Source organism: Cupressus sempervirens, chromosome 6 (assembly GCF_028749045.1).
Source record: "Cupressus sempervirens isolate cs-2001-9-10 chromosome 6, ASM2874904v1, whole genome shotgun sequence".
Taxonomy (NCBI): Eukaryota; Viridiplantae; Streptophyta; class Pinopsida; order Cupressales; family Cupressaceae; genus Cupressus; species Cupressus sempervirens.
Window position 1 is genome coordinate 389365220 of NC_143123.1, and position 23772 is coordinate 389388991.

Consider the following 23772-nt stretch of genomic DNA (forward strand, 5'->3'; position numbering starts at 1 on the left):
AACACTACTCTAACAAAATAAACAGAAGGAACACACAGGTTCCTAACATTTATATGACATTAGGAAAAAATTACTATAGATTATTAGAATCTTATCATGATCATCTCTCTCTCTCTCTCTCTCTCTCTCTTTGATCGGTAAACGGTCATAGCCTTAATCTATTTTATTAATAAAAAATTTAAAAATACAAGGATTCCACTGTTCTGACGGGCATTGGTAAGAAAGAACGGGGAAAGAAAACCTCCAGTCTTGCCCAGAACCGTAGTCCTATATTATACATTGATAAAAGGGGCATACCCCAGTTTTATTAAATCATACATCATGTCAAAATTATTACATCAAAAGAGCTTCAGATATGTCTATAAACCAATCTGAATTTATAGCTGCAAAGGACCTGATAATAAGACATCACATAATAAACAACAAGGAGTAAAGGAAAAAAGGAAAGGTGATTTTATAGTCCACGACACTATGCCATAGTTTTTGGGTTTACATATGGTGACAATGATATGGGACTACCCCGTACTCTTTTTCGAGAGGCGCTTGGCGCTACAAACGAGGCGCACATACCCTACCCCCTAGTGGGATTTGAACTTGTGAAAAAAAAAAAGTAAATTAAGTGAAAAAAAAAAAAGTGAATTAAGAATATCATTAAGTGGAATCCGGAGGGAGAAAACTCCATAAAATAGCAAACACTTGAAAGATTTTGAGGTACTAATAAAATTGTGACAATTAAGAGAGTAATCATGAAAAGGAACGCAGGCGAAGACAAAACTGAATTTGTATCACTTCATCAATGTTTTAAGTGAATGCACAATAATCAATGCCAAAATCACATGTCAAGAAAATAAAATCGAGAGTGCCACTAAAGCAAACAACGAGAACCCCAAATAATTGACAGTAATGAATTTCGCACCCAAATACTGAGATTGAAAACTAGATAGAGAGGCTGGAATATAGATAAAACACTATCTACATATTTACTGGTTTATATATATACATATAAAAAACATTTATATGTAGGATTCGGTTTGAAACGAGGACAACTTATGAAATGTGTCCTTTCAACTAGCTAGTCAAATAGTACGCAGAGACAGTTCAACTATCAACAATATGTAAATACCCAAACCTATTTGAACATGATCTTCTCTTTTAACACATCCACTTAAAAATGAAATAATTATTTTCCTCACAAACACAAATTTGTAACCACATTAAATTGTAAAGAATTCAAAATTTGTAATATTAATTTTGTACTATAAGAAATGTAATTTTTTCTTTTTCCTTTTATAATATTGAAAATATGATATAAATTTTAAAAATATAAATTATTAACCTCTCCTATAAAATTAGAAGAGGTCCTAAACAAATTCCCTCCATGCAACTTATCCAAACTCCAAGTTATCAAACCATGAGAAATAGGACGCAAACGACATAACAAATCTAGTTAAAACCCTCATTATTCCTCGTATGAATATTGAAGCCCTGGATTTGCCTATCAACAACTTAATCATCTTCAGTTTTAAGTTGACGAAACTTTCGCTGCTAATACCTCTGCCGTTTAGAATATTTCGGGAAGTCGTTAGGCCTAAATTCCACCCATTATTGTGGCTACAAGGGCTTGGATTTAAAGATGGATCAACAGCAGCAGTGGATGATGCAGACACAACAGCAGTATCAGCAACAGCCGCAGTATTCGAATGATGAAATCAGGACGTTGTGGATTGGGGATTTGCAGTATTGGGTCGATGAAGGATATTTACACACCTGCTTTGCGCAAACTGGAGAGGTGCGCTGCACAATCTGCCTGTTCCTTCTTTAATGTTTTCCCGTGTTACTTGTGTTCCGGTATCCGCATATGACAGCTTGTTTGAAATATAATGCAGGTGAGGGTTTTAAATAAAATCAAAGTTAGGGCTTGAAATAGTTTCAAAGACTGGGATTGTACTAAAAGGTTTCTGGCGTCCCTTTGTAAAGTGAAACAAGTACCGGACATTTCCTATCTGAAGTTGTAACTCATTAACAGTAGACGAACAGTAGGATGTATTTGCTGGGTGGTTATAATTTTTTTTTTTTTGTGTAGCCGACATCAGAATATGGACCACCACATCACTTGACGTGGAGGCGAAACTGTTGGCTTAGGGTCTGATTTATGAAGCCACAATATGTTTTGACAATAACCCCTACTTGGTAGTATATTTGGTGAAAAATGAAAATAAAACTGAAGGTATTAAAAAATATCTGGTAAAATGAAGTTAGTGTCGACATTTGATATATTAATTGAAAAAACAAAAAATGAAGTTCAAAAGGGGATCCCGAAATTAAAACAGTCTCATTTATCAAATACTTTAAAATCAAGTGGAAATAATAAATTTTAATAATGCAAAACATAGTTGTCATTAGTACATGTTTTTGCAAAAGAATCTCAAGACTGATGTTTTGCAAAGAAGCCATCACAATAAATTTAAAAACTAACACCATCTTTCCAATATTTAGAGGTAAGATATTCTAGACTGCTATAAGTATTCTAATCAGATGAGAACATTGTACACAATCAATTTGGCATGTTGACAATCCTAAAAAGTGACATGGATCTCTTTATATACATGTACGAACCTCAAAAGAATGTCTAGAATTTGAGAATTTATTTGTGTGACTACGTATGCCCAACATGCTAACATATGTCGGTCTCCATGCAAGGCATTTGTCTTGCTTGGCAATCCTGTTTACACCCAACTAAACTTGGGGGGTACATGGACCACATTATCAAAACTTGAGTGGATCTACTAGAACAAGTCCCCTAATACTCTCATAAGGCCTGGCACGCATATTTGCTGACATTTTAGCCCGGGGGGCCGACTCACCATTGCTTGTGAAAGAGGTTGCTTGGGCTGAGCCATTTGAAGCAAAGCCAATGCCCTAGACAATGATACACCTATCTAACCAAAGGTTTGAAAGTAGGGAAGCCTATATTTATCCCAGTTCTACTCGCTACGCTCTCCCCCTAAAGCCTTATGACATTTTTCTTAAGTGTACAACATTGATTGTTACATGAATGCAGCCTTTGAATTGGGATTTCTCTCTATCATGTGCCTTATTGGGCATGGTATATTCATGACAGCCTTTACTATACAACATCTGACTAGCTTAGTTGCTTAACATGCACCCATAGAATAGTAGGGCCATGCTACACCCAACACTTGGATCCAATTTTTTTTTAAGCCCGTAGAATAGTAGGGCCATGCCACACCCCAACCAACCATCAATAATTTGAATGTAGATCATGCCAAACCCAACCAACCATCAATAATTTGAATGTAGATCATGCCAAATCCAACCATACTTCACCTACTATTTTCTATAAGGTGAGGTGTATTTCATACATATGCAAAACCATCGTAACAGAACAATAGTCGTAATTTGAATTTAGCTTCAAATTGAATGATAGATTGGATTTCAATGATAAGCTGGTCAAGAATGATAGATTGTCAATTGGAGATTGTTGGAATGATAGATTGGTCAATGACAAGTTGGGAAAAAAAAAGAATGATGATAGGCAGCCTTTAGAACATTAGGGTTGATAGGTTAAGGTTCGAGACTAATTCTGTGTATAGATGGTTATTCACTAGAAAGTGTAGGGACAGAAAGAAGAGTTTTTTGCAAAAAAAAATACAACTTATCAATTTCTGAAAGAGAAGTCTCACTACATTATGGTCACACTCCTCATAGTATTTAGAAAAAAAGGAACAATTGCGAGGAGAAAGAGAAGATCAAGTGGTGCTAAAAATCCCTGACCTTAAGAATTGCCTTGTCCTTTTAAAGCGAGGGTGGGGGTATTGAATCGACTGATAAATTAGATAGGGCATCATTGGACAAGAGATCGAGGGAAGGAACCAAGTAGAGGTAAAGGAAGGGAGGAAGGCATTCATGACCCGTTCAAGATAGATATATTTGCTTCGTTCCTTTCTTCGCCGCATTTCAATAGTTCTCGTGTTGGGTGAGATAGAGGTTTTGATCCACTACTATAGAACTAGGGATAGCTAGTCATCAATGCCCTAGCGCTATATAATTGGGCTATTCCAAACGAAGGATAATATGTCTAATGCTTCAAAATGGACCACCTGCATGCATGCCCCTACTATGGAAAGGGGAAGGGCACTTTCAATAGCTGATAACCCACACTCAACATAATCACGAGGAAAGCCTTTACCTTCACTATCATTCAGGTAAGTGTGAGAGGCCTATAGAATTTTAGGTTAGTGGGCGATTACCACTGATTAGTTGTAACTGGTGCTAGTTCGATGTGGTTACCAATTATTCATGTGGTTATGACCAGTTCTGAATCCATGTTCCAAGATGTGGGATGGAATCATGAGGGTAGGTGATTGGATTGTAACTCAACTTCCTGGCTTTAGAACAACTCGATGCCCTACCTCTTATATTGCGATGACCAATCCCTATAATGGATGGGGGTCGAGATGTCTCTTGGCATGAATGGCTGGTCATGACCTTGACAACGTTATTCTAGCATGAATAACATTCTCCACCAGGCAACAGGTCAACACAACATGTCCAACACTCCACATCACTATATTCATGGCCCTACCATTTTATAGGCGGGTGGTGCATGCATGCAGAGGGCCCCTACAACAAAACACTCCCTATCAGTTTGTTAGTAGGGGAGGGGGTGCCAAGTCTAGATTCTATATGGGATGGGTACAGGCCCGACCAAACTTCGTAGTCTTATTGATTATCCTCTCCATAGGACAAGTGCAACTTTCTTCTCGTCTTGCAATCTGATCTAATTGATTCAAGCACAACTCCTTTCTCATCTAGATCTCTAGATAGGGGCAGGAGACATAGACTCTACACGCACTCGGTGTATGTCTTTCAACTCCATCCCCATCCATCTAAATCAATGGCAGATCCACCTACCAATCTTCCTCGAACTAACATCATTTGTATTCATTCATCCACCCTGCATAGCACCACACTATTCACAACCAACAACCTGACCCTTCCCTACCCCTTACTATTATAAGGGGCACTACTATTATATTATTCTAAAGCACCCCCTAGCAGTCGCCTCTCCATTGCATAGTTTGTTTCATCTCCAATTGGGGCATTTCTCAGCTAGTAGGAATTTCTCGTGGGGAGTTATTAAAAGATATAGCTGCGATTAGATATATAGATTGACCTTAATGGCATGGTATTATAGCAAGCTTATTATGCATGCTAGATTCCCACCCTGCATGCTCACTATAGGAGCCTCCCACCCTGCAGCCCACCGTAATGGGGCATAGTTTTGCCATCACTTCAATGACATCTATTAAAACAACTATAGTTCCCAAGTCCCTTGCCTTACTATTATAATGGGTTCCATGAATTCCGATACTAGGTTCATTTTAAACAAGTCCAATCATGCCATAAACAAACTAGCATAAGCAGAAGACTATCAATTGCTTATAAGGGTTCCATGAATTCCAATACTAGGTTCTTTTTAAAACACTAAATCCAAATGTTTGTACGAAGTTCAATCGTGCCATAAACAATTAGATCATAAGATTATCTCAGTTATTCAACTAATTAAATACCTTAAATGCATTACCAGACCTTCCCACAACCATGAATGGGTTAGTGAACCAAATATACAACAAGACTGGTTGAAGACCTTGAAGGATAGACAAAAACATTTATCCCCAAGCAAATATGTCGATCCTCAGGTGCAAACACTAATGCATAGGGAACATTTTATAGGTGTAAAGTTGTTCTTAGTCTAGTCCAGCCTAGTGATTGATTTGTCTTAGTTTAATGAGTTTGAAGAGTTGGTCAATAGGTGGAGATGTTGACCAACCCAACACAAAAAGAGGAAGGCAATTTAATTTGGAACTATTAGTGAAAATAGACAACTAATATACATTTAAAGCTACCATAAGAACACCAAAATGCATCTCATTGAGGCTTAATTCACTCTATGCTTATACAATAAACATACTTGCATTGTCCATTATGAGATCAATTTACAAATACATCAAGAGATATAAGAATGTAAGAAGGGAGGTGACGTGATTTCTGAATCCACACTACAACCTGTGTGTTGGTTTCCAGTGGTGATTTGTCATGCCACTTGACCATGTGGCAGCCTTAGATCCAACCCATTGTTCTTGCCAATATGGTTATACGATCCAAGTGATGATACAAGCAATAATGCAATAAGGCTTACAACCACACAGTGCACAACTGGCCAATGCCATGTTAAATACTAGGGAATAGCTAAACACACAATCTCACAAGGTCACTACTCAAGTCTACACATGCCATGGGTGCAGAGTCCAAAAGCGGGGATGTCTTTGCATGGCTAAAGGGGTGGTTCATGTGGAACCAAACAATCCTCCCATAAAGACAAGGAGGCTTGATTTGCCAAATCAATGTAACACGAATGACCAAGCCTTCTCTTATGCATCCTCAGCCTAAGAGATCACTCAAGGAACACATGAGGCATACTTATTATCTTGTTATTATGTGTTCACCCCATTCATTTTTTTATTTTATCACTTGTATTGAGCAACCCTCCAATGGACTATCTTGGTGGCTTCCCTTTATGCCTTAGCTCCAATTTAAGGCCACTCTTTCTGGGTTTACACCCGACCCAAGTCAAACCAAGATAAAATCACACTGACACAATGGAATAAGATATCATATCTCAATATTTTAATTTCACATTATGCTTTTGCTAGTAATGTTCACAACATACTCTCCATTGGTTCCAAAACAAGAGTATGGATCTCACAAAAAATTACATATGCCATATCATATTGACACAAATCAGTATCCATATTTCAATTCACAAATCATCAATTTCACTCATATATCAAATTGTCCCAAAACCAAGCATGGAGACCATCCACCCAAAATCCACTTTATCGATTCCAAAACAAGAGTACAGATTTCACAGAAATTACATATGCCATATCATATTATTACCACATATCAATATCCATATTTCTATTCACAAATCATCAATTTCACCCAAAATCACAAAAAAAATCAAACTTAAAAGGATAAAATATCTAGGAAAACCCATTGATTTCCCTACCTCCACCATTCCAAATATGCAATTAAAATCCTAAAATTTCTATTCAACATAAAATGGGCATCACAAATGGGGATGAGAAATAAACAAATCTTCACCATAATCATTTTAACAAATTAGAAATGGGTTAATAAGTTTGTCTCAAAAGACTACATTGTTGAATCCTGATAGTAATATCACAACTTAACTTGGTGTGGAAAATATCTCCTACTTATCTTTTAGAAATATGTTTAAATCTTCCAACAATTCATTTGCAACACACTTGCAACAGTCAAATTGAAGAAAAAATTGGAAATGAAGAGAGTCCTATCTTAATCCAAGAAAATGCTTAATATCTCTCCAATTGTAACTCCCAATCAAAGCCAAATTCCAAAACTTCAACAAAAGGGTTAAGTTCTAGCTCCTAGCAAATTAGAAAAATAACAGTTGAAAATGAGATTTTTTTGTATAATGAAAAAGGGCTCTTTGGCAAAATAATAAATTATAGTAAAACCTCTTGTTAAAATTATAAACCAAACTTTTAAAATCCAAAACCATTTAAATCATTAAATCCCAATTAAATCAAATACACATAGAGCATATTCACTGATAAATAATAATAAACCAGTAGGCAAATTTTTATTACATTTATGGTTTATTTATTCTTTTATTTTCAATACTTAACTTGGACCATTGTCATAATGTCCCCTTTTCCAAGTTTTTGAAATTATGAGACTAGTCACTTAGATTTGGAAGGCAGATTTGTAATACGATATACCTCTTAATTATAATGTTAATCTTGATCAATATGTGATATACAAGTTATACATTGATGTAATGGGTTCTTGGTATGACGATGGTCTGCTCTATGTAACTTTATTGCCTTGATGATTAAGGACATTGCTTTATTGTTCTTGATAAAGTTCTATAAGTCATGAGAATAATCTCCTTATTTTGATCACTCATGGGATCTTCTTTATTAAATATGCACTAAGGAGGTTTATTTCATCGATGCTATGTCTGATTTGGTTTTCCCAATTATGTAATGGTCCTCCTATTAGAATATTTTTAGTATCCTAGATTCTTGCTATATTTAGCTCGTTATTCTAGAACCTTAGTTAACGGTCTTTTAGGCTCCATTTTTGAGTTCTCTTAATCAGCTATTTTTAGAAGTCTTTATTTCAACAGCCTTTTCTTTTTAGTTCATGCTTTTTGTGGCTTTTTAAAACTCAATTTAAGAAAGTGTTGTTTTTTTTTTTGACTGGTAAATGACCAAAGTCTTTGATTATATTAATTTAATAAAAATACATTAGAGTATCTCCGTTCAAACGGGCACTAGTAGGAAAGAACGGAGAAGAAAACCTCCTGTCTTGCTCGGGACCGTAGTCTTTTATTATTACATTATTAAAAGGGGTATACACCTCAGGTACCAACTTTCAATTTTTGTTTTCAAATACAATATAAATGATTAGATTGATGCTCTGAATTTTACAAGTTTCTATGATCTCTTTACCGATCATTTTTACTATTCAGTGGCTGGGATGTGAGTGACATTCGACTAGATCTTTATTTACTTTGTAAAAGACTCTTCTTCTGCTATTCTGGATGAATTGGTTACACCTTGCTAACCTGCTGATCAGTGATGCAACTCAAAAGAAAGTGTATTGTTATACAATTAATTTAAAAAAAAAAAATTTCATGGTATCAGATTACGAGCGTCTGGGTGTGATTCTCATATTGGAGGGCTTAACTAAATTCGCCTAAAAAAATATTTGTTTCGTATGCTCTCATTTGGGTTTGTTTGGCTTTTGTCAATCTCTTAAAAAAATGTTTTTGGTTTCTGTAATACACAAAGTTTGTGTGGGATTTTCTGTCAGGGATCCCTATTTGTTGACTTTATGGTAGTGCTTGTTACCCATAGGCAAACCATCAAATCAGTTGCCTTCCCAACCATATATAATAAGCCCTTATCATCACCCTCGAGCACATTACACATTTTATACAGACCAAAATTCATTACTATTGATGCGAGAATGGTCTTGTATAAATATGAACCGATGCCTCCTAATTGACCTCTAGTCGGCCTTGTAATTTTGGCGCCAAGAATATGGTCGGACCTATTAATCAGAAGTTACATGTATATAGGTGTTGCCTAATATAATAGGTCTTTCCATAATTGTAAGTTACATGCATATAGGTCTTGCCTAATATAATAGGTCTTTCCATAATTGTAAGTTACATAAATCACCCAAATGGCCAAACCCAAATAAGGATTGACTTGAGAAAGCAAATGAGCAACATGGCTAAGGCCGATAGTCCAATTAGCCATTAGGTGTACTAGGTCACCTTGTCGCCCTTGAAGGGATCCAACCTAGCTATACATCAACACTCCCTCTTAGCTAGGGAGGATTCCTTCTCAATATTTGAGTTACATAGTGGCAACCATAATGGCTACTTCCATAAAAATGCAAGTGAACACAACCACCATGGCTACTCCCAGAGGGTGGATCCATGATGGTTACTTCCATGGATGAAGACACAAGTACTCATCACAAAAATGTTATGACGTTCACCATGGCTACTCCTAGAGGGTGAATACACAAATTTCCATGATATCCACCATGCCTACTTGCACAAGGTAGATCCACCATACCTACTCGAAGAGGGTGGAATGAGGCCTTTCACCCCAGACTTCTCCAAGAGAAGAATGCATCTCCACCATGCTTACTTGTATGGGGTTCACATCAGACTTCTCCTAGAGAAGAATGCATCTCCACCATGCCTACTTGCAGAGGGTGGATCTACCATACCTACTCGCAGAGGGTGGAACGAAGGCTTTCACCTCAAACTTTTCCAAGAGAAAAATGTATCTCCACCATGCCTACTTGTAGAGGGTGGAATGAGGGCTTATCACCTCAAACTTCTTCCAAAGATCTTCCAAAGAAGAATGCATCTCCACCATGCCTACTTGTAGAGGGTGGATTGACTATACCTAGTTGCAGATCGTAGAGCAAGGACTTTCATCTTAGACTTCTCCAAAGAAGAATGCATCTCCACCATGCCTACTCGTAGATGGTGGATCCACCATGCTTACTTATAAGGGGTGGAACGAGGGCTTTCACCTCAAATTGCTCCCAGAGAAAAATGCGTTATCGAGGACTCGCACCTCAAACTTCTTCTAGAGAAGAATGCATTACCAAGGTTATGTGGCCTGCTTTAAACTTGATATCAATCTTCCGAAATGACTGACTCCCTCTGAAGCAGATATCAACCTTCTGACCTCTTCATAAAAGGTTGCTTTTGACTAGCATTACAGGACTTGGCGAGCCCATCAAAACGAAGCAAATTGCCTCTGGATTAGGACTCGGCCAAGTCCTAGCCAAGTCTTGATTGACTCGGCTGACTCATTGAGTCCCGTTAGCTTGACTCAACGAGCGGGCAACGTTTGAAAAAGACAAAAACAATTTGTTAATTTTTTTTTTGTTTTTTTTGGCATGTTAAGCATGAGTAAGACCTAAAAAGGTAATTCTATCACTTGCAAACACAAAGAATAGAGAATTAAGTGTTGAGGGAAGAGTATTGGGTTTTGGGAGATAGATTAGCAAATTGGTTGACTCTCATCTATTGGTTGCTGATTGTTTGTGCCACTTTATAGCTTGCATATAAGCATTGAGAGGAGTTAAAATAAGCATTTGGAGGAGGGTTCTTCAAACTTGGGTTACATTTCCATTTTTGGAGCAAATTTGAAGAGGTAACTCAATTGGAGTATCTTGAGCCAACCATCTAGTGCTTCAAGATGTAAATGCAATTGGAGTATGTTCGAGCATATACACTCAAAGAGGCGCAACAGATTGGCAGCAAAAATGTTGAATGATCTTGTTTTTGTTCACTACAACTTTCACTTCCGCCACAAACAAATTGTGGGCACTGATACATCTCCCATTGTATTAGAGAAGGTTGATATACAAGCAGGGTGGAACATAGAGGTTCAGATCTTGTCTTCAGTGATGAAGACTTGGAGTAGGTTGATTAGGTGGATCGAGGGGCAAAGGCAATGGCGATGGTAGTGGAGAAGGCTAGAGCACGAGGAGACCCATTGTAGGACCTTAAGGCCGAGAGTGATGGATCCAACTCTGATAATGAGGATTATAAGGATGCGTATGAGGATGAGGATGATCATGATGAGCATGTCACTGAAGTTCAACCTCAGCCACAGGGAGAGAGGATGGTTCTAAAGTCTTCCACGACCTATCTTAGGCGTACTTGTAGGAAGACATAAGCTACTATGAGCCTTTCTTTTGATATATGTTTTGAACTTTTTATTCCATGGATATTGTAGACATTTGATAGTTACACTATATTTCAGATTTCTGTTATGTTATTCAGTTTAACTTCAGTAATTTCTTTCAAAAATTTGCATTTCGCATTGATATGTGTGCAAAGTAGCTTCTATTTATCTCAACTATTGTGTATTTGATGTTAATTGGCTAAATGATGCATGAAAAAACTTAAAATCCTTAAAAATCTTTGAATTTCATGGGTTTTTTAATTTGCCCAGTCCTTGCCGCGTTCGGGCCGCTGAGATTGAGTCCGAGCCCAATTTGGGCCTGACTGAGTCCAAGGCTGGTAACACTGCTTTTGATGATATGTCAGACTCCCTTTGAATTAGATGTCAGTCTTCTGACCTCCTTAATCTAGGTTGCCTATGATGAATTATCAAAATCTCTCTAAATATTAATTCTTCCTCTTCAAAGAAATGCAAGTAGTTATTAGTATCTTCCTTTCTTGAGGGCTATCTCGTATGCTTCTTGTTTCGTCCTAAAAGCATTTCACAAAGATTAATAATAGTCCAATACTATTTGGAAGAGAATATCAATGCTTGAATGATACATAATTCACTATCCCAATGATATAGCATGAATTGACAACAACATGAAAAATTCACGAACATTATTGAACCATAAAGAATACATATCTCTTTATAAGTTTGTCTTCTACCAAATTTCTTTCCTAATTTTTCTTAGTAAAGAAATTAGACAAATGGCAAGGTGAAGTTTTGAGTGAAATGAAATCTACTAGCCTTTCCTAGTTTTCAAACTGACTTTGATACCATGTTGACTTTATGGTAGTGCATGCTAACCACATGCAAACCATTGGATCTAATGCCTTGCGAACCATAGATGATAAGCTTTTTTCGTCACTCCCGAGCACACCTCATATTGTTTACATTGCAGAATTCATTACTATTGATGCAAGAATGACCTTGCATATAAATGAATCAATGCCTCCTAATAGACCTCCATTTGGCCTTGTAGTTTTGGTGCCAAGAATAGGATCAAACCTATTAATTACAAATAACATTCATATAGGTCTTGCCCAACATAATAAGTCTTGCCCAATTACATGATTACAAAATACATGAATCACTCAAATAGAGCCAGATCCACATAAGGATCGATATGACAAAGTTCATTAGCAACATGGCTAAGGCTGACAGGCAAGTAGCCATTAGGTGTACTAGGTCAGCTCTAGAAGGGATCCGACCTAGCTACACATCAACATATTCTAGGATTTTTACTGCTTTTTTTGGAGAAACGATGCTTTGTTCACTTCAAATAATGGTATCTTGTAGTCTGTTTTGGGGTACCCTCCTCATATGCAAAAGTTTGGAAGGTTTGCCAAATTTTCCTCAAAAGTGGCACTTGTTCTTGGTGTGTTTCTTTGTCTAAATGAAGGACAATATGTTATCCAGCACCAAGTTGGTCATTTTATGATGATTTCTGCTCAGAGGTTTTGCGAGTCATGGGAGAGGTAGTGATAGACTCATCACATTGGCAGAGTCAAGGACAAGTTCTTATCTCTTGGTGTAGACCATTTCAAAGGGAGACAACCTTCTCTGTTTTTTTCTAGGCAGGGAGGGTATCAGCAACAACAAAATGTTTCGAGGGATTTGTGCTACAAGACATGGATTGCCTTCTATCAGGCAGTTGATAGAAGGAACATTAAGGGAGGGTATTAGAATATTTTTAGTGTCCTAGGTTCTTGCTATATTTAGCTCGTTATTCTAGAACCTTAGTTAATGGTCATTTAGGCTGCATTTTTGAGCTCACTTAATCAATTCTATTTTTAGACATCGTCTTTATTTATGCATCTTTTCTTTTTAGTTCACGCTTTGTATAGTGTTTGTAAACTCTTCAAGAGTGTGATTATTATTACAATTAATTCTGTATTTTAAAATTTCAACTCCTATCAATCTATAAGATCATCCATTGTATGGATGCTGGTCAAAGGCTATAGCTTGCCTCCAGTTAATCTGCAAATCGTTTGAGGTATACCAATCCTCGCCTTCAGTCAATCTGCAAATCGTTTGAGGTATACCTATAAAAATACCCATTCGATGATATTGCTTTGACTGGTCATTGTCTTCTCTATATAATCTTCCTCCTTTGTTTGTATATAGCTACTATCTGAGTGGGTTTGAATTGCTGACTAGATGCTGATATTTAAGATTGCCTCAATTGCTGTCTGGATGATATAAGTCTGCAGTTCCATGACTGTATGTTATAAGACCAAATTGCTATTCTATTTGTACCAATAATATTTCAGAGATCCTCTGTATGGTGTAGTTTGCTCAGTGTAATATTAATTGCTGACTAGTTATTTAAGGATGCTCCTCATTGGTCTGCCCATTATATTGATGCTTCTGTACTATTTTTGGTGATTTTCCCTCTTAAATTCCCTGAATTTGCCAATGCATATGAAGGAGTAAACCTCAATGAGTATCACCTCCCTTTGACTACACTCAATGTCTGGTGTGGAATTCTTCTACATGGTTTGCTGACTGTATGAATTAGGTGATGATTGGGTTAGCAGATGCTAATTAGATAAAACCTGTTTTCTCTCTTTGTCGTTTAGCCTTTGGGGGGGTGGAATCTACCTTTCCTTCAAAGGTCAAGACTATATGGATCCAAAGCTTAGTGTTTTGGCTTTTCTTGGTTTCAACAATTTACAGTTGTGTTGTAGGCTCTTGCCTAATTGTTTGCTTATAATTATATTATATTATAATATATATTTACTCTTATATTTTAATGTTATTTATTTATTATATTTTAATTTTATTATTTGTTTATTATTAAATCATATTTCCAAAATGGGATGATCTAATTAGGGTTTGAAATGGGGTATGTAATAGTACTCCCCTCCCAAAATTGTTTGTTCTGAAGCAGTAAGTGAATGATCATGGAGATTTGTCTATAACCAACCTTCAACTACACTACGTTTGAATGCGATTTGTGTGATCAATAGTAGAACTTGACAAGTTCTCTCTTATTGCTCTAAGTGAAGGAACAAGGTTGTAGCAGCAAATTCATATTGGATTGACCCGATGCTAAAGATAGCCTATCTTCTTTTATGCTTTGACCATGAACCCTGCAACCACAAGTGAACACAAGTGCATATATATTTATATAGGTTAATAACATAAGCTATATATATATATATATATTAATATATTCAAAAAAATGTATTTTCCTATTCTATTATCATTAATTCAGCTCAGAGAGATTGAGTCATGATAAGTTAGTCTAAGGTAATCTCATATTAAGCCCAATAGCAGAACCTTGGTCCCCTTGGCCTTGGTGGAATGATGTAGCCATCCACTCGAAGTGCTTATAGTAGGATGCTTGGTTTGCTTCCTTATCTTTGCACCATCCCAAATAATTGATCAGCTCATCATGTTTGGGAGGGTAGGGAGATCGTAGTAGGGTTCTCAACTTGTCCGATCTAAGCCCAAAAGCAGGACTTTGACCCTCTTGGATTTGGTGGTAAAACTTTGACATCCACCAAGGTGGCCTACTCAGATGGCAGTCTTAACCCTCTTACCTACATCTCTTAAGTTAAGAACAATAGGCAGATTGTAGCGGGGTTCTCAATTTGACCAACCTAAGTGCAAGAGCAGAACTTTGGCCCTGTTGGCAGAATTTCGGCATCTATCAAGGTGGTCTACTTAGATGGCAACTGTAATCCTCTTAACTCCATCCCTCATGGTAAATAATGGTTCAGGGGATTTAGTGGAATTATCGGTTTGTCCAATCTAAGTCCAAGAGTAAGATTTTGATCCTCTTGGCCCTGATGACAGAACTTTGGCATCCATTAAGGTGGTCCACTTAGATGGCAACCTTAACTGTTTACTTACATCTCACCCCCATCAATTTCACTATTCCTTTTATTCTTGTACTCTAGATCAAACAAGGGCATGCATTTGAAAGATAGTTTACATACAAATGCATGAAGTATTTTACAAAATTGTAATTTTGGCGATTGGTCTATTTTATAATGTCACTGCTAGAGCTGCACCTGCTTAATGCTCCATTGGTTTTCCCCTTGCTTGGCTGCTTTTGAGATCATTTTAAATTTTTTTTGTCATATCTAAAAATCAATCACGTAACTTAACATTACATTTTTGGCATTCATAGACTTTCTCTAATCTATATTGTAAAACATTCATGTTCATTCCTACTTATCCCAATTATATAGTTAATCTATATACACTAGTGTAGGAGAATCAAATGTAAAATGCAGAATTCCAATTTCCTTTGATTAAAAATCATGATAATGAATCATGAGTTAATTACGTAAGTATATCATACTAACATGATTAACAACATCGCATGGAAACCATCACTTAGTATGAAAGATCAAGAATATCACTGTCAAATGTATCCAAATAGTGTCATCGTGACATAAACCATAATCCAAAGTACGTAAGCAAGTCCTAAATAGCACCACATCAAATCATCTCATAGTCTAAATGATCAGAATATCACTGTCCGTGAGAACCCAATGCATCAAAATAGTGTGTCACTCACATAATCAATGTGTAGAATGTCAGAAGTGCTATGATGGGTCGGGGTAGGACCTCTCAGGGTATGTTTCTTTCTCTCTTTCGAATGCTCTTTGCGTCCTTTGGCTACTTTGCACCAACTACCTCTCAAGGGATGGGAGGAAAGATGCTCTGATACTGCCCGTAGTGTCCCCTTTTGTAAGTTCTCGAAATTATGAGGCTAGTCACTTAGATCTGGAAGACAGAGATTCGAAATACCCCTTATATTATAATGATAATCTTGATCAATTTGTGATATACAAGTTATATGTAGATGCAGTGGGTTCTTGGTATGAATATGATCTTCCCTATGTAACTTTACAGCCTTAATGATTAAGGAGGTTGCTTTACTGTTACTGATATTGGTCTATAAGTCATGAGAATGATCTCCGTATCCTGATCATTTGTCTGATCTTCTTTATGAAATATGCACTAAGGAGGCCTTTTTCTTCTATGCTCTGTCTGATTTGGTTTTCCCAAGTGTGCAAGGGTACTCCTGTCAATCTCATAAGATCTTCCAGTGTATGGATGCTGGTCAAAGGCTGCTGCTTGCCTTAAGTCAATCTCCAAATCGTGTGAGGTATACCAATAAAAATATCCATTCAATGATTTTGCTTTGACCGGTCATTGTCTTCTCTATAAAATCTTCCTCCTGGTTCGTATATGGCTACTATCTCAGTGGGTCTGAATTTCTGGCTAGATGCTGATACCTAAAGCTGCCTCAATCGCTGACTGGATGTTACAAGTCTGCTTATTGATGATTGCATGTTATTAGACCAAATTGCTATTCTATTTGTCCCAATAATATTTCATTGATCCTCTATATGCTGTAGTTTGCGCAGTGTAAAGTTGGTGATTTCCCCACTTAGATTACCTTAATTTGCCCATGCACATGCAGGAGTAAACCTCAATGAGTATCACTGACTGGATGATATAAGTCTGCTGTTCAATGATTGTATGTTATAAGACCAAATTGCTATTCTATTTATACCAATAATATTTCAGAAATTCTCAGTGTAATATCAATTGCTGACTGTTTATTTAAGGATGCTGCTCATTGGTCTGCCCATTATATCGATGCTTCTGGACCATTTTTTGGTGATGTCCCCTCATAAATTCCCCGAATTTGCCCACGCACATTCAGGAGTAAACCTAATGTGCATCACTTCATTGTGACTACACTACATGTCTGGAGTGGAATTCTTCTACACAGTTTGGTAACTGTATAAATTAGTTGCTGATTGGATTAGCAGATGCTCATTAGATAAAACTGGTTTTCTCTCTTTGTTGTTTTCCCTTTATACCTGCGTCACGGAGTGGAAGTGATCTTTCCTTCTAATGTCGAGCCTATATGGATTCAAAGTTCTGTGTTTAGGCTTTTCTTGATTTGGACATGTTTGATTTTATTATTTATATTTAATATTTGATATATAATATAATATATCTTATTAATATATATTATATTACAGGTTTTTATTATATTAATATTAACTAATATCTAATATAGATGGATAATAGAATATCAAGTAAATAAAAAATGTACATATTAAACATATAATATAATATAACTATATTATTTATTTAGTCTTATATATTAATGTTTAATTTATTTATTCTATATTAATTTTATTATTTGTTTATTCTGTAAATTTATTTTATCGTCAACGTTTCAGATCATACAATCAATTCCAGAAATTATTTTGAACATTCATATGCATTGTGGGAATTTGATAGCTTTGATAAAATCTTATTTCTACAAGGGGATGATGTAATTAGGGTTTCAAACAGGGGGATATGACAATTGCAGACAGTAACAATACATAAGCATATGCTATTGGTCTATCATAATTTGCAAGGGTACCTAGACATTACCACAAGGTAATTGAATGGGTGATTATTGCCCAAGAATAGGAACAATAAATAAGTAGGACAGTATGAATGACCATAACTAACCCTAGGCACACTCAGAGCTGTGAAACCAGGTGGAGTCAATCCACATACTGCTATCACTGAAACATTCACACATCAAGTGTACCTGCTCATATATATAAAGAGCCGAAGCACATAAAAAATCGTCAAATAACATATATCTCTTAAAAAGGAATTTTAACAACGTAATCATTCTTATGTATTTGAAAGTTATCACCCCTTTTCACATATAGTCATCATTTAAACAACACAACCATAATCTCATATAAACTAAATATATCAAATATCATTAAATATCAGCAATTATTATTAACAACAATAATGAGCATATTGATATAATAGATCCCTGAACCAAATGACTAACCATTTATGATCAACAATGGAACATCTCATCCATTCACTCACACAACATCAGTAGACATCATAAAGTCACTGCCAACTCTACATGGCCAAAATATCATCTGTATATGTAAATGTACCCAGATGTCATCATATAACATCATGCCACATCATCACAGAGTCATCAATATCATGCAAATATGATCATCATTGGAATCACAACTATAACCTACTCGTCACATCAGCAGTGATATCAGTGATATATAACAAAAGAATATAACAGCAATTGGATTGAGCACCGGAATGACAATAAAAAGATTAACACACAAGCAGTCACATGGTAAATTATATACAAAGTCTAGCTTGGATCAAAAGAATACTTATATGATAGAATGCAAACACAAGAGTCACTACAAGTTGGGGGCTTTGAGTTTGGAAATGCATGCACATGTCAAATGTGTTAAATGACCCATTGGTTTTGATTGAAGTTTTTGAGAATAGTATGACCTTCCAACAAGGCTTCAGAGTTGAGATGTTGAGCAGATGAACAGATATATAATTAGTTTTTCTCAACACAAACAAATCCTAACACCCCATGGAAGTAAGAATATTTCTTGCCTGTAAGCTTCTAGAAGAAAAAAGTAAGATTCACTTACTTTTACTTGATATAAACAAATCCAAGTAGCCATGGATGTTGTTAATTGTAGATCTTTTCTAGATTTGTGATTGCTCTTGATACCTTTTTCATTACTGATAATGTAGATCAGACGTTTGTCTGATTTCTTTGCTGTTATCGAAGACTGATGGAGGACAGATTGAATGTCTTGGAATCGATGACTGCTGGAAGAGATACAAATGCCTTTGTAATTGATTGTGTTCTCCCACAGCCATCGGAGAGTATTCATATTACTGTTGGGGGTCACAATCATGAATGGTTGTGACTGCCACGGGGAGTCACACCCATTCATGATCATGATTCCTCTCAAACACAAACAATATGAATGCCGATTCATATAATGCATTAATTCAGCCAATTCAGATTAGTTAAGAACATTTGTAATATAAAATGTGATAGATACTAATATATATATATATATGTGTGTGTGTGTGTGTGTGTGTGTGTGTGTGTGTGTGTGTGTGACAAAATCACATTTATATACGTTCATCCATCATCATTAATTTCAAGTTCATGATACGAATGCTTCAATCCGATGAAGCTATATTATTAATAGATGTAAGAATATTTTTGTGTAAGATTCAAAAAGATTTAACAATTAGTTTCTTTATATCTGTAGAGTGTACATGGAGTTGCTTGTTTTCAAACTAACACATGTTTTCAAAGGGAGCTGAGATTTTGCAATAAGATTAATTTTTTTAAAGCCACTTCTTGGCTTGTGCTGTTGCTTTTGTGATACTGTATTGGATATATAACAAGATTATATTGATGTTGGTCTTTGGTCATTGAAGGTTGTGTCTATAAAAGTAATTCGGAACAAGTTGACTGGCTATCCTGAAGGCTATGGCTTTGTGGAGTTTGTGTCTCATTCAGCAGCTGAGAGGATTCTTCAGACATACAATGGCACACAGATGCCTGGCACAGAACAACTTTTCAGATTAAATTGGGCCTCTTTTGGTTTAGGAGAAAGGCGATTAGTTGGAGGCCCAGAGCACTCCATATTTGTTGGGGATTTGGCTCCAGATGTCACAGATTATCTGCTACAGGAAACTTTTAGAGCACGTTATCCATCTGTGAGAGGTGCAAAGGTTGTAACAGATCCTGCTACAGGGCGTTCAAAGGGCTATGGATTTGTTAAATTTGCAGATGAGAATGAAAGGAATCGTTCCATGACTGAAATGAATGGGGTATATTGTTCTATGAGACCTATGCGAATAAGTGCAGCTACTCCTAAGAAGTCCTTGACATATCAACAACAATACCCCACTGCTAAAGGTTTGCTGAAAAAACATTGTTTGAGTTTAGTTTTCATCATCACAACTATTATTTTAATGTGAGAAAGCTAATGCCGAACATCTTCTAGTTCTTGCTTCCTTTTCTGATCATTGTGGTTGATTAATTGATTATACTTGTGTATGTTGCACTTTTGCTGTATTCATGTTATCATTTATGTCTGGCTTGCTTTGTAAGGTTTATCCCATAGCTTGCTTATTGGTGGAATAATAATTGAGTTGTTATGGAGACTGACTGCTAACACGAGACAACTTCTAGTGTTTGCTTCTCTTTCTAATTATTTTGACTGGCTTACAGATTATATCTGTGGATCTTGCACCATAAAGTCTTACAGGGTTCATAATGTTATATACTGCTTGCGTGCTTCAATGGTCATCTCATAGATGTTCTCTGATTAAAATGTAATTGCTTCCCCTTCCCTATTAAGTTTATTTAAACCATTCTACTTGAGCTTCCTGGATATTGCCAGGTAAATTAATCCTTGATTCTTCGTGGGATTCTGAATATGGTGCTTCAGAGTACTGCTGCATTCTGGGTATTAATATGCTTCAGTTGAAATTGCAATTGAAGAGAAATCAATTTTGTTTCAGTTGATCGTCAGAACCACTTCAATCCGAGTGTTTTAAATTCCTATTAGAGCTTCATGTTACAAACATGTTTCAAGCTTATACAGCTGATGTTGTCTCAAAGCAGGATGCCAAGAGGCTTTCTTCACATAAAGCCTGGAACTGAACTCAGCACAAGATACAATCTCTTTAGTAGTGGATGACCTCATTTAGGTCAGTGATCTGTTTATGTATTCAACTGCAATAATCCATTTCTCATTTCTCTTTTTTTAGCATGTGAACACATTATGGAGCAGGCTTTCAGTTTGGATTGCGAATTATATCTTCTCCACCTATCTGATTCTTCCCTTTAAGAATCAATTGGATTTGATCTTGCTGGTATTTTAACATAACAAGAAGTGCTTACTTTGCTGTCTATGTTGGGTGTCAACAATGAAGTGACTGATTTCTGATTTCATAATTTTTTTCTAAAATTTGTCCTATTAGATATTGGAGATAGAAGGGTATACCTTTCATGGTTGTGGGTAGGCTGCACTCAACATTCTGGTGGCCAAGGCAAGCCTGAAATTTCTCAGGAGTTTGGTTCAGTAAGAACTTATGTTTTGTTTTGTGATTTAAATCTTGGCTTAAGATTGTGCAGAAAAATGACTATATTTGGATAAAAATGCCCGGGTGCTTTACTTGTACAACTTACTTGTCATGATATGTCATAGAGATTTATTTTTTGTGTTAAGAGTGACTATGAACTCTGTTATGCTTTTTTGATTTCACAGTTCTAAGCTCAATTATAGAAATGGATATATATACAGCTGAATCACTACTTCTCAAATATAGAAATGATGGCGATTTCCGGAAAGGTCTTTGGGAGAAACTACCTAAAATTTTCCTTGATAAAGAGGAGATATTGTTCTTTTCTTCTCATGAGTTCCTCTTCCTTTCCACAGCTATAAAAGCCTTTATAATAATATCCATCTTTGTAGCCAGATGACACATAAGTTTTTCCTATATAAAATGCAGATTGGGTCCAAACCTTTTCTCCTTCCTATAATAAGAACATCTTTTTTTCAAATTAAGGTTAGTGGTTTATTGGTAGGAGCTGACTTCTGCATCTTTTGATTGTTACTTGGTATTTAAATTTAGCTTCTATAGGATCTGTTGCTATCTCATTTTCTTGATTTTGTAATTGAGCATTTATTTAATTCATATTTTATTTCTTCTACAGCTTCCTATCAAACACCAACCTACAGTGTGCCACCTGCTCCAGTTTTCCCGACAGATGATGATCCAAATAACACAACTGTAAGTAAACATATGTAAGTGCACGTGCAAAGGTTTTTGATGTATTTTTCTTGCATTCTCTTATTATCTATATCTTGCAGATATTTGTAGGTGGACTGGATCCAAACATTTCAGAAGAAGATCTGAAGCAGATTTTTGGACAGTTTGGTGAGCTTGTCTATGTCAAAATACCGGTTGGCAAGGGATGTGGATTTGTCCAATTTGGTAACAGGTATAGCTAGTGTTTGATCACAGTGTATCCGTTGATTGGTATGTAGTACATACACATTTGAAACATTCTTTTTAATTGTGTCTAGGGTATCCGCTGAAGAAGCTTTGCAAAGGGTACATGGTACTGTTATTGGTCAACAAACTGTTCGTCTATCTTGGGGTCGCAGTCCTACAATCAAGCAGGTTGGAAAAAAACTCTCAAATCCAATTGTCAACTTGAAATAGGCAACTGTTCCTCTTGAACCACACTTACAAATGTTCATTGGCTCATTTTATTTTTGTAGGAGCCTACTGCTGGATGGGGTCAGGCACAAGCAGATCCAAATCAATGGAATGCAGCTTACTATGCTTATGGTCAAGGATATGAAGCTTACGGTTATGCTCAACCACCTCAAGATCCATCAATGTATGGTTATGGGGCTTATCCTACAACTGGGGTTTATCAACAGGTGAAGCATAGCTACTGCCTACCAGACTTTACTGGTCCATTATTTCTTTCTGTTATAGCTTTTTTGGTTCTTTGTATCATAAATATATTGTGTAGTTCGTTGTTTACATTTATGAATTGATGCCACTTTCTCTGTTACCAGGACTAACTTTAGTATTAGATCCTTGATAAAAAAAATTCTTTTCATGTGCCTTGTTTTTATGAAATCCCTGTTTTCTATGTTGTTTGTAGACTGAGGTTCAAGAAATGTCAACAGCGGGTGTAATGAACACTGTCCAGCAGCCACCTGAGCATAAGGAAGAGGAAATATTTGACCCTTTGGCACCTCCTGATGTTGAGAAGTGAGTTTTTCAGTTGATTGTGTTTCGTATTTTTTAAAAGATGTGATTTTCAATGGGGTTTTTCTATGTAATAGGAAGGGTCTTTAGATCATATTGTCTATGTTGTTGCAGATTGAATGCAGCATATATTGCTCTACACGAGGCTTCACTAGTTGGGCGACACTTTTGGTTAAAGACATGCGAATTATTATCATAGTTATGGGCTTTCTTGACCATCACCCTATTTTCTGGAGATGGTTGAGGTCTCAATACTTCGTTTCAGGTTTATAATCACATGCATCATGTTTCTCTCTGTAATTGTAATAATATTTACCACTGCACGACACTCTAAAATAGTAAACTTTCTATTGCATTATGTTTCCATACGTATTACATGCCAGATAATATGGAATTCCTGTAGGTCAGAGGTTTTCTCGCATTATTTTCTGCCCCATCCAAAAGTGATGTCTAGCAAAAGCTTTCAACTGTGAGAAACATTTTTAGTGCTCAAAGAAGCAACATTATTGTACGAGTTCAGGTCTATATAACTAATTTAACTGTTACTGGATTCTTAGATGGTTTGGCTAATCTTCTCTTGATTCCCATGCTTTCGCTCTCAATATTCATGCTGATATATTGGTGATTAGTGGTAAACTGCATCCTATGTGGTGATATACTGGATTGAAAATGTTCATATGCTTGAGTTAAAATGCTATAACTATGGAAATTTGTTGATAGA

At 36.2% G+C, this 23772-nt stretch overlaps 1 protein-coding gene across 1 annotated transcript; it reads left to right on the forward strand.

The window, feature by feature from the left end:
• Window positions 1–1376: 1376 nt before the first annotated feature.
• Window positions 1377–23607, forward strand: LOC149552688 (polyadenylate-binding protein RBP47B'-like). The gene is made up of 8 exons (XM_089788253.1): window positions 1377–1789; window positions 19689–20172; window positions 21979–22055; window positions 22136–22266; window positions 22352–22448; window positions 22550–22714; window positions 22945–23054; window positions 23166–23607. Exons 1-8 carry the CDS (start codon window positions 1634–1636, stop codon window positions 23248–23250), a joined length of 1305 nt encoding a protein of 434 aa, XP_089644379.1. The 5' UTR covers window positions 1377–1633; the 3' UTR covers window positions 23251–23607.
• The last annotated feature ends 165 nt before the right edge of the window (window positions 23608–23772 follow it).

Coding starts and splice junctions, on each gene's coding strand:
- LOC149552688 (XM_089788253.1), top strand. CDS start 1,634: ATGGATCAACAGCAGCAGTGGATGATGCAGACACAACAGCAGTATCAG. Junction 1,790..19,688: donor GCTTTGCGCAAACTGGAGAG/GTGCGCTGCACA, acceptor TGGTCATTGAAG/GTTGTGTCTATAAAAGTAAT. Junction 20,173..21,978: donor ACAATACCCCACTGCTAAAG/GTTTGCTGAAAA, acceptor TTTCTTCTACAG/CTTCCTATCAAACACCAACC.